The sequence below is a fragment of the Oncorhynchus kisutch genome, linkage group LG4 (genome assembly GCF_002021735.2).
Source record: "Oncorhynchus kisutch isolate 150728-3 linkage group LG4, Okis_V2, whole genome shotgun sequence".
Taxonomy (NCBI): Eukaryota; Metazoa; Chordata; class Actinopteri; order Salmoniformes; family Salmonidae; genus Oncorhynchus; species Oncorhynchus kisutch.
The window spans coordinates 12,966,787-12,980,384 of NC_034177.2; the positions used below are offsets into that span (position 1 = coordinate 12,966,787).

A 13,598-nucleotide genomic window follows, 5' to 3' on the forward strand; every position below is an offset into this window, starting at 1 on the left:
TCAGTCAGTAAGTTAAAGCTTGGTAGCAAATTAGTCTTCCAAATGGACAATGACCCTAAACATACTTCCAAAGTGGCTTAAAGACAACAAAGTCAAGGTATTGGAGTGGCCATCACAAAGCCCTGACCTCAATCCAGTAGAACATTTGTGGGCAGAACTGAAAAGTTTACACCAGCTCTGTCTGGAGGAATTGGCCAAAATTCACCCAAATTATTGTGGGAAGGCTGTCCGAATCATTAGACTCAAGTTAAACAATGTAAAGGGAATGCTACCAAATAGTAATTGAGTGTATGTAAACTTTTGACCCACTGGGAATGTGATGAAAGAAATAAAAGCTGAAATAAATAATTATATTATTCTATTATTCTGACATTTCACATTCTTAAAATAAAGTGGTGATCCTAACTGACCTAAAACAGCGATTTTTACTAGGATTAAATGTCAGGAATTGTGAAAAACTGAGTTGAAATGTATTTAGCTAAGGTGTATGTAAACTTCCAACTTCAACTGTATATTGCGTGTGTGTTTGAATTGCATAGTTGTATCCTCTGAGTGGAACAGACTGTATTGTGGCTGCAACAAGAATCAGATAATTGAAAACTGTTGCGTAAGAACAGGGTAATGTTTAGCGTAAGAACAGGGTAATGTTTAACTATCAATCCCCGGAATGCGAAAACATTGGGCACTAGTCCTTTAAACATTTTACTTGACGTTTAAAATTGATTATGTTCGCACAACAACAAGGTTTTATTCATGAGAAAATCCATCAATCGATTGTAATACGCGAGACTAAAAAGGTTCACTCAGACCGAGATGTTGCCAAAAGAGGAAGTGGGGAGGAACTGTAAACTAAGTGAAACTATTCCTACATTGTTGTATAATTTTGCTAATTGTTGGATAAAGGGAACCGAAAACTGGGAGCGGATTTATTATGGTTTGTATTTAAAAAAGAACAAGCTGTCCAAACGTAACAATATAGACTGTACTTCATTCTTAATAGCTATTCAAATTAAAACACTAATTGCCAAATAATTTGACTCTAGACTACATTATGTTAAACAACACATTTGACTAAAACCCTAAATAAAATGGGCTGGTATGTCCACATAGCTAATAATGTTGTTATTATCTGACTATATCCAGTGACAGTCTGTCCTTGGCATGTATATAGCCCTAAATCAGTTATTTCATTCTAAGTGAATGTACATAAAACACATTTATATGAATATAAACAAATAGACACTGATCATTTAAGGAAAAAAACTACTTAAACGTACGTTAAACTGCGTGATCCATGAAAATCCAGATAGTTTACGTCCACACACAATCTTGCTATGTATGGGCCGGCAACAATAACTGGATTGACAAGTACGTCAACCACTTACAATGCGAGAATGAGGACAAGGGCAGGGGTTTCCACTAGTTACTACAGCCACAAAGTCAAATTGGCTATTGGCCTATCGTTATTTTTTAAAGCTTTTTGGTATTTATTTAAAGTTACGGTTAGGCATAAACTTAGCAGTGTGATTAGGTTAAGGTTTGCCGTTAGGGATAGGTTTAAAATCAGATTTTAAGAAGATAAATTGTAGAAATAGGCGGTGTGTAAGACTTTGTGGCTGGGGTAATTAGTGACAACCCAAGGGCAGAGGACTCGGTATGTGTAGTTTGGTTGTAGAGTATTACAAGGTAAATAGTAAAATCATGTGGGATGATTAATGTAGGACTGGTTTATTTCTCAGGACTACCACACCCAACTCAGGCATGATCTGTAAGAAAATAGGCTTTTAGCCAGAGCTGCACAGGCGAAGAGAATGGGTTTACTTCTACCCAATATCTGCCCGTGAAAATATGACCACGAAGTGGGTTGAAACCTGGTCTCAGAGCATTTCGTATTCTATAGGTAAATCCGAGACACTCCATTTATACTGAACAAAAATATAAACGCAACATGTAAAGTGTTGGTCCCATGTTTCATGAGCTGAAAATAAAAGATCCCAGAAGGAAATATGCACAAAAAGCTTATTTCTCTCACAATGTTGTGCACAAATTTGTTTACTGTCAAATCAAATTTTATTTGTCACATACACATGGTTAGCAGATGTGAATGCGAGTGTAGCGAAATGCTTGTGCTTCTAGTTCCGACCATGTAGTAATACCTAACAAGTAATCTAACCTAACAATTTCACAACAACTACCTGCATTGTCAAGATGCAGTAGATGGTATAGAGTACAGTTTATACATATGAGATGAGTAATGTAGGGTATTAAACATTATATAAAGTGGCATTGTTTAAAGTGGTTAGTGATACATTTATTACATAAATGTTTCATTATTAAAGTGGCTAGAGATGAGTCAGTATGTTCGCAGCAGCCACTCAATGTTAGTGATGGCTGTTTAACAGTCTGATGGCCTTGAGATAGAAGCTGTTTTTCAGTCTCTCGGTCCCCGCTTTGATGCACCTGTACTGACCTCACCTTCTGGATGATAGAGGGATGAACAGGCAGTGGCTCGGGTGGTTGATGTCCTGTAGGTAGGTGTCCTGGAGGGCAGGTAGTTTGCCCCCGGTGATGCGTTGTGCAGACCTCACTACCCTCTGGAGAGCCTTGCGGTTGTGGGCGGAGCAGTTTCCGTACCAGGCGGTGATGCAGCCCGGCAGGATGTGTGTTTTTGGTGACAAGCCAAATTTCTTCAGCCTCCTGAGGTTGAAGAGGCGCTGCTGCTCCATCTTCACCACGCTGTCTGTGTGGATGGACCATTTCAGTTTGTCCGTGATGTGTACGCCGAGGAACTTAAAACTTTCCACCTTATCCACTACTGTCCCTTTGATGTGGTTATTTTCCTGACACCACACTCCAAGGACCCTCACCTCCTTCCCTGTAGGTCGTCTCGTCGTTGTCGGTAATCAAGCCTACCACTGTAGTGTTGTCTGCAAACTTGATGATTGTGTTAGAGGCGTGCATGGCCATGTAGTCATGGGTGAACAGGGAGTACAGGAGAGGGCTGAGAACGCACCCTTGTGGGGCTCCAGTGTTGAGGATCAGCGGGGTTGAGATGTTGATACCTACCCTCACCACCTGGGGGCGGCCCGTCAGGAAGTCCAGGACCCAGTTGCACAAGGTGGGGTTGAGACCCAGGGTCTTGAGCTTAATGACGAGTTTGGAGGGTACTATGGTGTTAAATGCTGAGCTGTAGTCGATGAACAGCATTCTTACATAGGTATTCCTCTTGCCCAGATGGGTTAGGGCAGTGTGCAGTGTGATTGCCATAGCGTCGTCTGTGGACCTATTGGGGCGGTAAGCAAATTGGAGTGGGTCTAGGGTGTCAGGTTAGGGTGGAGGTGATATGGTCCTTGACAAGTCTCTCAAAGCACTTCATGATGACAGAAGTGAGTGCTATGGGGCGATAGTCGTTTAGCTCAGTTACCTTAGCTTTCTTGGGAAAAGTGACAAGGGTGGCCCTCTTGAAGCATGTGGGAACAGCAGACTGGGATAAGGATTGATTGAATATGTCCGTAAACACACCAGCCAGCTGGTCTGCACATGCTCTGAGGACGCGGCTGGGGATGCCGTCTGGGCCGGCAGCCTTGCGAGGGTTAACACGTTTAAATGTTTTACTCACGTTGGCTGCAGTGAAGGAGAGCCCGCAGGTTTTGGTAGCGGGCCGTGTCAGTGGCACTGTGTTGTCTTCAAAGCGAGCAAAGAAGTTGTTTAGTTTGTCTGGGAGCAAGACATCATGGTCCACGAAGGGGCCGGTTTTCCTTTTGTAGTCCGTGATTGACTGTAGACCCTGCCACATACCTCTCGTGTCTGAGCCGTTGAATTGCGACTCCACTTTGTCTCTATACTAACGCTTAGCTTGTTTGTAGCTGTAGATCTCTGCAGTTCATCCAGAGTGATCATGGGCCTCTTGACTGCATCTCTGATCAGTCTTCTCCTTGTATGAGCTGAAAGTTTAGAGGGACGGCCAGGTCTTGGTAGATTTGCAGTGGTCTGATACTCCTTCCATTTCAATATTATCGCTTGCACAGTGCTCCTTGGGATGTTTAAAGCTTGGGAAATATTTTTGTATCCAAATCCGGCTTTAAACTTCTTCACAACAGTATCTCGGACCTGCCTGGTGTGTTCCTTGTTCTTCATGATGCTCTGCGCTTTTAACGGACCTCTGAGACTATCACAGTGCAGGTGCATTTATATGGAGACTTGATTACACACAGGTGGATTGTATTTATCATCATTAGTCATTTAGGTCAACATTGGATCATTCAGAGATCCTCACTGAACTTCTGGAGAGAGTTTGCTGCACTGAAAGTAAAGGGGCTGAATAATTTTGCACGCCCAATTTTTCAGTTTTTGATTTGTTAAAAAAGTTTGAAATATCCAATAAATGTCGTTCCACTTCATGATTGTGTCCCACTTGTTGTTGATTCTTCACAAAAAAATACAGTTTTATATCTTTATGTTTGAAGCCTGAAATGTGGCAAAAGGTCGCAAAGTTCAAGGGGGCCGAATACTTTCACAAGGCACTGTAAAAGCACTGGTTCGCATGTTCGGTTTTGCGCGAATGCTGCCATCAATTCTCGGTTTCTGGTTGGGAAATGTTTTGATAGACACTGTGGGTACAACATCACTGATGCACTTGCTAATAAACTCGCTCCCCGAATCAGCATATTCATCCATGTTATTGTCCGACGCTATGCGGAACATATCCCAGTCCACGTGATCGAAGCAATCTAGAAGCGTGGAATCCGATTGTTCAGACTAGCGTTGAACAGACCTGAGCAAGGGTGCTACCTGTTTTAGTTTCTTTCTATAGGCAGGGAGCAACAAAATGGAGTTGTGGTCAGATTTTCCGAAAGGAGGGTGGGGGAAGGCTTTATATGCGTCGCGGAAGTTAAAATAACAATGATCCAGGGTTTTGCCAGCCCGGGTTGCGCATTCGATATGCTGATAACATTTAGGGAGCCTTGTTTTAAGATTAGCCTTGTTAAAATCCCCAGCTACAATAAATGCAGCCTCAGGATATGTGGTTTCCAGTTTTCATAGAGTCAAATGAAGTTCTTTCAGGGCCGTTGATGTGTCTGATTGGGACAGAATATACACGACTGTGATTATGATCGAAGAGAATTCTCTTGGTAGATAATGCGGTCGGCATTTGATTGTAAGGAATTCTAGATCAGGTGAACAAAGGGACTTGAGTTCCTGTATGATCTTATGATCACACTGTCACGCCTTGGTCTTAGTGTTTTGTGTTTTCGTTATATATTTGGTCAGGCCAGGGTGTGACAGGGGTTTATGTTGTTGTAATTCGTATTGGGGTTTGTAGTATTTGGGATCGCGGCTGATTAGGGGTGTTGTATAGGCTTGGCTGCCTGAGGCGGTTCTCAATCAGCAGTCAGGTGATTCTCGTTGCCTCTGATTGGGAACCGTATTTAGGTAGCCTGAGTTTCACTTTGTATTTGGTGGGTGATTGTTCCTGTCTCTGTGTAGTGTTCACCAGATAGGCTGTAATTAGGTTTCACGTTCCGTTTGTTGTTTTTTTTGTATTTATCGTTATTTCATGTACCGTCACTTTTTTTCATTAAAAACATGAGTAACCACCACGCTGCATTTCGGTCCGACTCTCTTTCAACAAACGAAGAACGCCGTTACACACACCACGTCTCGTTAATCATAAGGCATACACCCCCGCCCTTCTTCTTACCAGAGAGATCTTTGTTTCTGTCGGCGCGATGCGTGAAGAAGCCGGGTGGCTGTACCGACTCTGATGTCATATCCCGAGTGAGCCATGTTTCCGTGAAACAAAGAACGTTACAATCTCTGATGTCTCTCTGGAAGGCAACCCTTACTCGGATTTCATCTACCTTGTTGTCAAGAGACTGGACATTGGCTAGTAGTATACTCGGGAGCGGTGGACGATGTGCCCTTCTACAGAGCCTGACCAGAAGACAAATCCGTCTGCCCCTTCTGCAGCGCCGTTGTTTTGGGTCGTCGGCTGGGATCCGATCCATTGTCCTGGGTGGTGGACCAAACAGAGGATCCGCTTCGGGAAAGTCGTATTCCTGGTCGTAATGTTGGGGAGTTGACATTGCTCTTATTTACATCCAATAGTTCCAAAAAAATCTAATTCTAAAATGAGTCGTTTTGTCACACAACACAATGCAACAGATGTCTCAAGTTTGGAGGGAGCGTGCTCAAAACAAGAACAGTTCAAATAAGCAAAGAGAAACGACAGTCCATCATTACTTTAAGACATGAAGGTCAGTGAATGGGGGAGGGGGGTTACCACGGTTGCCTACCATGGAGGGGGGGGGGATTTACCGCGGTAGCCTACCATGGGGTAGTGGCTCTGCATATAATTACTGAATCATGAATTCTTATATATATATTATATATGGCTGTACATATGGTTTGTGTGGTTCTGGTTAATTTATGTCACTATTTTTTCCGCAGGCTCTAGGCCTAATTCACATTCCATGTGAAAACCTACAACATTTTTCTTGAAAAGAATGCAGATGTTTCAATGTCGTTATAACCATGAGAAATTAAACACAGAAAAAGAAAAAATCAAGAACAGCTTCACAAGACACCAAAACATAACAAAGGTTGGCCGGATGCAGTAGATTGCCTACAGGTTGAAAACAAACAATACAATACAAACAATGGCGATTCAACTCGTAGAATCATCTGGAAATGAAAACGGCGGCCAATGTTCTGTGGTCAGAGGCAATAGCACAATCACCTGCTGCTTTTTACTGTTCAACAGCACGGTCTGTTTTGTCCTTTATTTGTTGATTATTCTGGTCTCTATAGGGTGTTCCATCTCTATAGGGTGTTCCATCTCTATAGGGTGTTCCATCTCTATAGGGTGTTCCATCTCTATAGGGTGTTCCATCTCTATATGGTGTTCCATCTCTATATGGTGTTCCATCTCTATAGGGTGTTCCATCTCTATAGGGTGTTCCATCTCTATAGGGTGTTCCATCTCTATAGGGTGTTCCATCTCTATAGGGTGTTCCATCTCTATAGGGTGTTCCATCTCTATAGGGTGTTCCATCTCTATAGGGTGTTCCATCTCTATAGGGTGTTCCATCTCTATATGGTGTTCCATCTCTATAGTGTGTTCCATTTCTTTTTAAGATTTCTTGGAGTTCTCGTAATGAACTGCTTTCCTTCTTGCTTACACACTGGGCACATTGGCCGGACATGTTAATATTGCTGTTTGAGCCTCACTACCTCTTCCCCCTCAAGAACATCTGGACATCCACAATGGAAATACACATCTGGGAATGACACTGTGATTGCTGAGTAATACTGCGTCACCATTTGCATTCCACAGGTTAGCCCCTTGAAACCATCTATCTGCTTGTGATATGGATTGTCTTCTTGGAAAAGGCCTGAACCACATGTTAAAATTGTTCTCATCCCGAATGCGTTGGACTATCTTCTGTTCTTCTATAGGCAGCTTTTGGCATACATTCACCTTGATTTCTCACATTCAACACAGTTGATGGTCGCCCTCCCCTTTCCACTGACCATGGCAGCACACCTCTTTACATGTTCTATATTTGGTGTCAGAGAAGGATTATCCTTGTCAGTGGTGTCCAGGCTGTACAGGTCATCAAATGTCTGATGCTCACGTCTGTCTGCTGTCAATATTGGATCAGGCACAAAGCTTCATTTCTTAAATTGTTCTTCTGGCAAGAAGAACCAGCATGGATTTTCTCCCTCACATTTCTTGATCTGTACCATGTATTGTGACATCTTGAAATGTGTGTCCTGGAATTGCTTGTACTGTTCCTTGTCAAGGTCTTTTATGCTGAGGTCATGTATCATGTCAACTTCTGTATCAATGATGTTTAATTGTTATGTAATATTGGCAATTTCTTCCTGTGTTGCGGGCTGATGTACTCCTACATGTGTTCCTTGCCAGGCGCTCAAACCGGCCAATCACAAGAGCTGCAACAGGATGCACACTCTTTTCAAAAGCCTCTGGTTGTTTGGTGGCTGTTTCACGTGGGCGTGTCATTGTGCCTCACTTCTTCACACGCTTCTCATTTGATTCTTCCATCTTCTCCCTAGGGTCAGGGTAGCCAGGGCTGTTCCCTGAAGCCCCAAGTTTAGAAGGGAATTAACTCTCTCGGCAGGGTTGGCCCAGCTGTCAGCTGGTGCTGTTCTACAGGCGATAAGCATGTCAAGATCCAGTTGAACAAACAGGAGTGTGTGGCATGCTTCAACAGAGGCATACATGGTTCTGTGGTCTGGCCCAGATTGACTTGTTGAGAGAGACATCTTCTTCACCGTAGTTCTCTCCTCTAAGGATGCTGAGATTTTCAACTGTGTGTCGAAGGGAGCTAGCTGGATGGCTGGAAAACCTTGTCCTTCACAGTGACATGAACTTTCTCATCATATAATGAACTAGATGGAGATGCTGGGATGTCTGAGATGTCTGAGATCAACATGACAAACGGTACAAGTCCACTGTTGTTGTAATCATCCAGGACCATCCAGGACCTCTACACCAGACAGTGTCAGAGGAAGGCCCTAAAAATTGCCAGAGTCCCCAGCCACCCCAGTCATAGACTGTTCTCTCTACTACCGCATGGCAAGCAGTACCGGAGTGTCAAGTCTAGGACAAAAAGGCTTCTCAACAGTTTTTACCCCCAAGCCATAAGACTCCTGAACAGGTAATCAAATGGCTACCCAAACTATTTGCATTGTGTTCCCCCCCAAACCCTCTTTTTACGCTGCTGCTACTCTCTGTATATCTTATATGCATAGTCACTTTAACTATACATTCATGTACATACTACCTCAATTGGGCCGAGCAACCAGTGCTCCCACACAGTGGCAATCCGGGCTATCTGCCTTGTGTCCCACCCACCACCCGCCAACCCCTCTTTTTACGCTACTGCTACTCAATATTTATCATATATGCATAGTCACTTTAACCATATCTACATGTACATACTACCTCAATCAGCCTGACTAACCGGTGTCTGTATGTAGCCTCATTACTTTTATAGCCTCGCTACTGTATATAGTCAGTTTTTTTACTGTTGTTTTATTTCTTTACCTACCTATTGTTCACCTAATACCTTTTTGCACTATTGGTTAAAGCCTGTAAGTAAGCATTTCACTGTAAGGTCTACACCTGTTGTATTCGACGCACGTGACAAATAAACTTTGATTTGATTTGAATCATGGTCGGCAGCTGCTAGAACTGGCCCACTCACAGGAGCAATGCTTGGATGTCTGCCTCTGTTACAGGTCCCTATAGGCTGGCCAGGTTCTCCAACAGGGATGATTGCCTTATCATCCACACACAACATTTCACAGTCCTTCTGCCACATGCAGGAAAACTGTTTAATGTAGTTCCACTGTACTGCAACAAACTATGAGTCTTGACGTCCCTTTTTTATCATCCGAGACTGGACCATGACCTTGAGGTCAAACCTTCCTGTGTACTAGAGAGCAGACATGGACCATGATTGTTGGGTGTAAACTGCCATCTAAAAATGAAATCAAATGTTATTGGTCACATACTGTATACGTATTTAGCAGATGTTATTGCGGGTGTAGTGAAATGCTTGTGCTTCTAGCTCCGACAGTGCACTAATATCTAACAAGTAATATCTAACAGTTTCACAACATATACCCAAAATACACATAAATCTAAGTAAGGAATGGATTAAGAATATAAATACATATGTCAGAGTGGCATTGGACTAAGATATCGTAGAATAGTATAGAGTACAGTTTATACATATCAGATGGGGGATGCAATATTTACACACAATTAAAGTGACTAAGATATCGTAGAATAGTATAGAGGACAGTTTATACATATGAGATTAGTAATACAATATTTACACACAATTAAAGCAACTAAGATATCGTAGAATAGTATAGAGGACAGTATATACACATATGAGATGGGTAATACAATATTTACAAACAATTAAAGTGACTAAGATATCGTAGAATAGTATAGAGGACAGTATATACATATGAGAAGGGTGACGCAATATTTGCACACAATTAAAGGGACTAAGATATTGTAGAATAGTATAGAGGACAGTTTATACATATGAGATGGGTAATACAAGATACAGAGACATTATTAAAGTGGCTCGTGTTTCATTTCCTTAAAGTGGCCAGTGATTCCTTAGCCACTGTATTGATGGGATTTTAGTTTCTGGTGGAAGCCGCTTTTCCACTGTGTCACGCAAGTCCTCAACTGATATAGCAAGAGGTAAGTACAAGTACTCCCCATGTCTGATCTTTGACCTAAACTAAACCTAAACTTAAATCCATGATCAGGTCTGGGTCATCACCATCAAGGAGGAATACGGATACTATCTCATCAAGTAGGCCCTGTTCATCATTGGTTGCTGACCTCTTTGTCATCAGTTAGAAACTGATACATTTCTCTCAGGAAGTAGCTGTTCACTTTCGCAGCATATGGGAACTGGGAAAATACGTTTTGAACATTCATCCAACTCGGAATTGTACATTCGGAACTCGGGCCTCTTTCTAGAGCTACGACCTGAAGATCACTGACGTCATCATGACTTAACCTTTTTTTTCTCGAGTTCCCAGTTGTCTTGAAAGCCCCATAAATCCAGAGAATGTCGGACTTTGATGACAAAGTTTGATTAGAAAATTTGCCCACGAAGGATCGCCACATCACCTTCCTGTCCAAGTAAACACAGCACAACAAGGTGTCCAAAACTGTCTTGTATGCTACTGCATAAATGATGTAATATGCCAGGGAGATATGCATGCTATAGCTAATAAAATAATAATAAGTGTATGTTGTGTAGTAAGCTGTTAGTAGCCCATGTGCTTCACCCTAATCATTTGATCTATATTCACCTCTTAATTTTGCCTACTCTTCTGACTTGGTGTGCACATGTAGCCTATTACCTGTTTTTGAGAAATGTAATCATCAAATATTGTAAGAGCTTTCATTGACTGCTTATATGCATGCACCCTTTATTTATCCTACGATTCTTACTTGGTGTACAGGGAGAACACTGTAAGAATGGCCAATGTTCTGAATTCTGTCTCTGTACATTTCAAAAGTGCTGAACAAATAGTTATTGACTACATCCGTCCTAGCTCACTCCTGAATGTCTTAATCGAAATTACGGATTGCCTCTTATCCTCTTGTCATCCCATTATGCCATAGTTTGTACATCTCAATTGTCAGTAGAAACCACATTTGCTTAAGCAAGTCACCCATATTAGCTATGTTTTTTTAATGGCAGTAAATGAGGCTGAATGACCTGTTTTGCTGCAAGACAAGGCTCTGCTGATAGCCAGGTGTAGCATTGATAAGGTCCATTGGTCTTCTGTTGGGACTCTGCTGTTGGGAAAGCTTTATTTAGGCCCTAACAGTTTGTGGGCACCGTTTGTCACCGTTATAGCGCAATTAATGTATTGTTTAATGTTGTGTTGTGGCTTTGCTGGCATGCATCACACCATTTTTTTTTTGCCCCGCCAAGATTTACAGGCTAAAATCGCCACTGCAGCTGACACACTTAGATTTCATCAATCATTTTGACTTCAATTTTGTTGTCCAAAATACTAATCAGCTAGCTCTGCGTCTTTGCTGATTAATGCCCTGATCTCTGGCCAGTCCATTGGTTCAATGACATTGTTGTTTCATCCAATAATCGCTTCTAATAAAATAAAAAATATGCATTAACCAATAACCGTTAATTTAACCGACTGTTTGTTTATAATGAGGGACGTCCCAGGTTTAATCTGGACACAACAACAGTAGGAATTTGCGCTGGGTTCAGCGATGACTGCATGAGGGAGAAATTAAACATCTGCACGTCGGCTGCAGGTGCGAGGGTGTGCGTTTCACTGTCCAATCCAAGACTCGAACATGATCTGAGCGCTTGATCTGTGGTGGTTTGGTCTCTTGCGCATCAATTTGAGAAAGCCGACAGTGCATTATAAACGGAGAACGGACAGTTCATTACAACCAAAGTGCCGCATATATTGGCCCAAAAATAACACTTTTTTTTCCCACGTTATGTGGGGTGTTTATAACAGAGATGCAGTACCTTACCTTCATCACAACTCCCCTGTCCTCATATCATTGTGTAGCCTAGCAGGGACAGTGAGGCCATCACGCTAAACCATTATGACGGGTACGACAGGTATGTTTGATTTGGTTAATGATATAGTAAGCCACATTTTTCAAACTTCATTCTAGAGTTAAACCCGAAAAAAAGAGCAAAAACAATATACATTTTTTACATTTTAATTGTTGCAGTTTCAGGTGTTCTCTTTTTTATGCCTTTTTATATTTCTGTAATTGTAGTCGTAGGTGTGTTACTAAATCATCTGAATTATTTGAATTGCTGCTTTAAAAACAGTGTATTGTGAACGAAGATGTGATGTAATTGATTTAATCTGAACTATTCACTTTTCAAGATTTCAGCCATGCCATGGGGGATATTGAAACCAACGGCGCCGATTACGAATATAATGAGAATTATACAGACGAGGTCTGTAACAAGAACGGCGTTGTCAAGTTTGGCTCCATCGCCACCCCTGCCTTCTTCTCTGTGGTGACTATCCTGAGTCTAGCGGGCAACATCCTGGTCCTGGCCATCCTGGCCAAGTACGAGAACCTCAAGTCTCTCACCAACATCTTCATCCTCAACTTGGCACTATCTGACCTGGTTTTTACCTTTGGTCTGCCCTTCTGGGCAGCCTACCACATCTGGGGCTGGACCTTTGGCCTGATCCTCTGCAAGACCGTTACCTTTGTCTTCTACGCTGGCTTCTACAGCAGCGTTTTGTTCCTGACCATCATGACTATCCACCGCTACCTTGCCGTGGTGCATCCTCTGTCCGACCATGGTTCCCAAAGGGGCTGCTACGGGGTCACAGTCTCTCTCGTCATCTGGGTTGTTAGTTTTGTGGCGGCCGTCCCTGCTTTGATTTTCAGCTCTGTCCAAAAGAACCCCCATGAAGAAGACAACCATTTTTACTGTGAATACTGGGATCCACTGTGGAAGAGAGTGGGCAGCTACCAACAGAACATCTTCTTCTTGGCTGCTTTTGCAGTGATCGGGTTCTGCTACGTGAGGATATTGAGGACAATCTTCAAGTCAAGGTCACACATGAGGAATCGAACCGTGAAGCTGATCTTCAGTATCGTGGCAGTATTTTTCATTGGCTGGGCGCCTTACAACGTGGTGATATTTCTGAGGTTGTTGACTGACTACTCCGTAGCACCTTTCAATGCTTGTGAGGTCAGCACATGGCTTGACTATGGGTTCTATGTGTGTCGATTGATTGCTTTCTCCCACTGCTGTCTCAACCCTGTCTTCTACGCATTTGTTGGGATTAAGTTCAGAAATCACTTGAAGGTGATCTTGCCGAAGCTTTGCCATCGCCAAAGCACCATGGATACACAACAAATTAGATTACCTAACATTTACTCGATGGGATCAATGTACTAGCACAGGGGTCTTCAATCTTTTCTTGCCCAGGGACCCACGCCAGGCAAACCGGCGACCCAGGGACCCCATCATATGTTAGCAAAAAAAATTAAAAGAAGTCACAAATCAAAA

General features: G+C 42.5%; 2 protein-coding genes across 3 annotated transcripts in view; one reads left to right on the forward strand and one right to left on the reverse strand.

Annotated features, from left to right (window-relative positions):
* Window positions 1-1,390, reverse strand: part of LOC109889062 (FYVE and coiled-coil domain-containing protein 1) — a 46,022-nt gene extending 44,632 nt beyond the window's left edge. The window contains exon 1 of one of the 2 annotated variants that reach the window (XM_020480223.2): window positions 1,278-1,390. The gene's annotated coding sequence lies outside the window, so the exon portion shown is untranslated. The remainder of the gene's footprint in view (window positions 1-1,277) is intronic. The other variant, XM_020480224.2, reaches the window with a different exon arrangement.
* Window positions 1,391-11,839: 10,449 nt separating this feature from the next.
* Window positions 11,840-13,598, forward strand: LOC109888586 (chemokine XC receptor 1-like). The gene is made up of 2 exons (XM_020479745.2): window positions 11,840-12,173; window positions 12,451-13,598. The coding sequence occupies exons 1-2, from the start codon at window positions 12,158-12,160 to the stop codon at window positions 13,485-13,487; spliced, it is 1,053 nt and encodes a 350-aa protein (XP_020335334.1). The 5' UTR covers window positions 11,840-12,157; the 3' UTR covers window positions 13,488-13,598.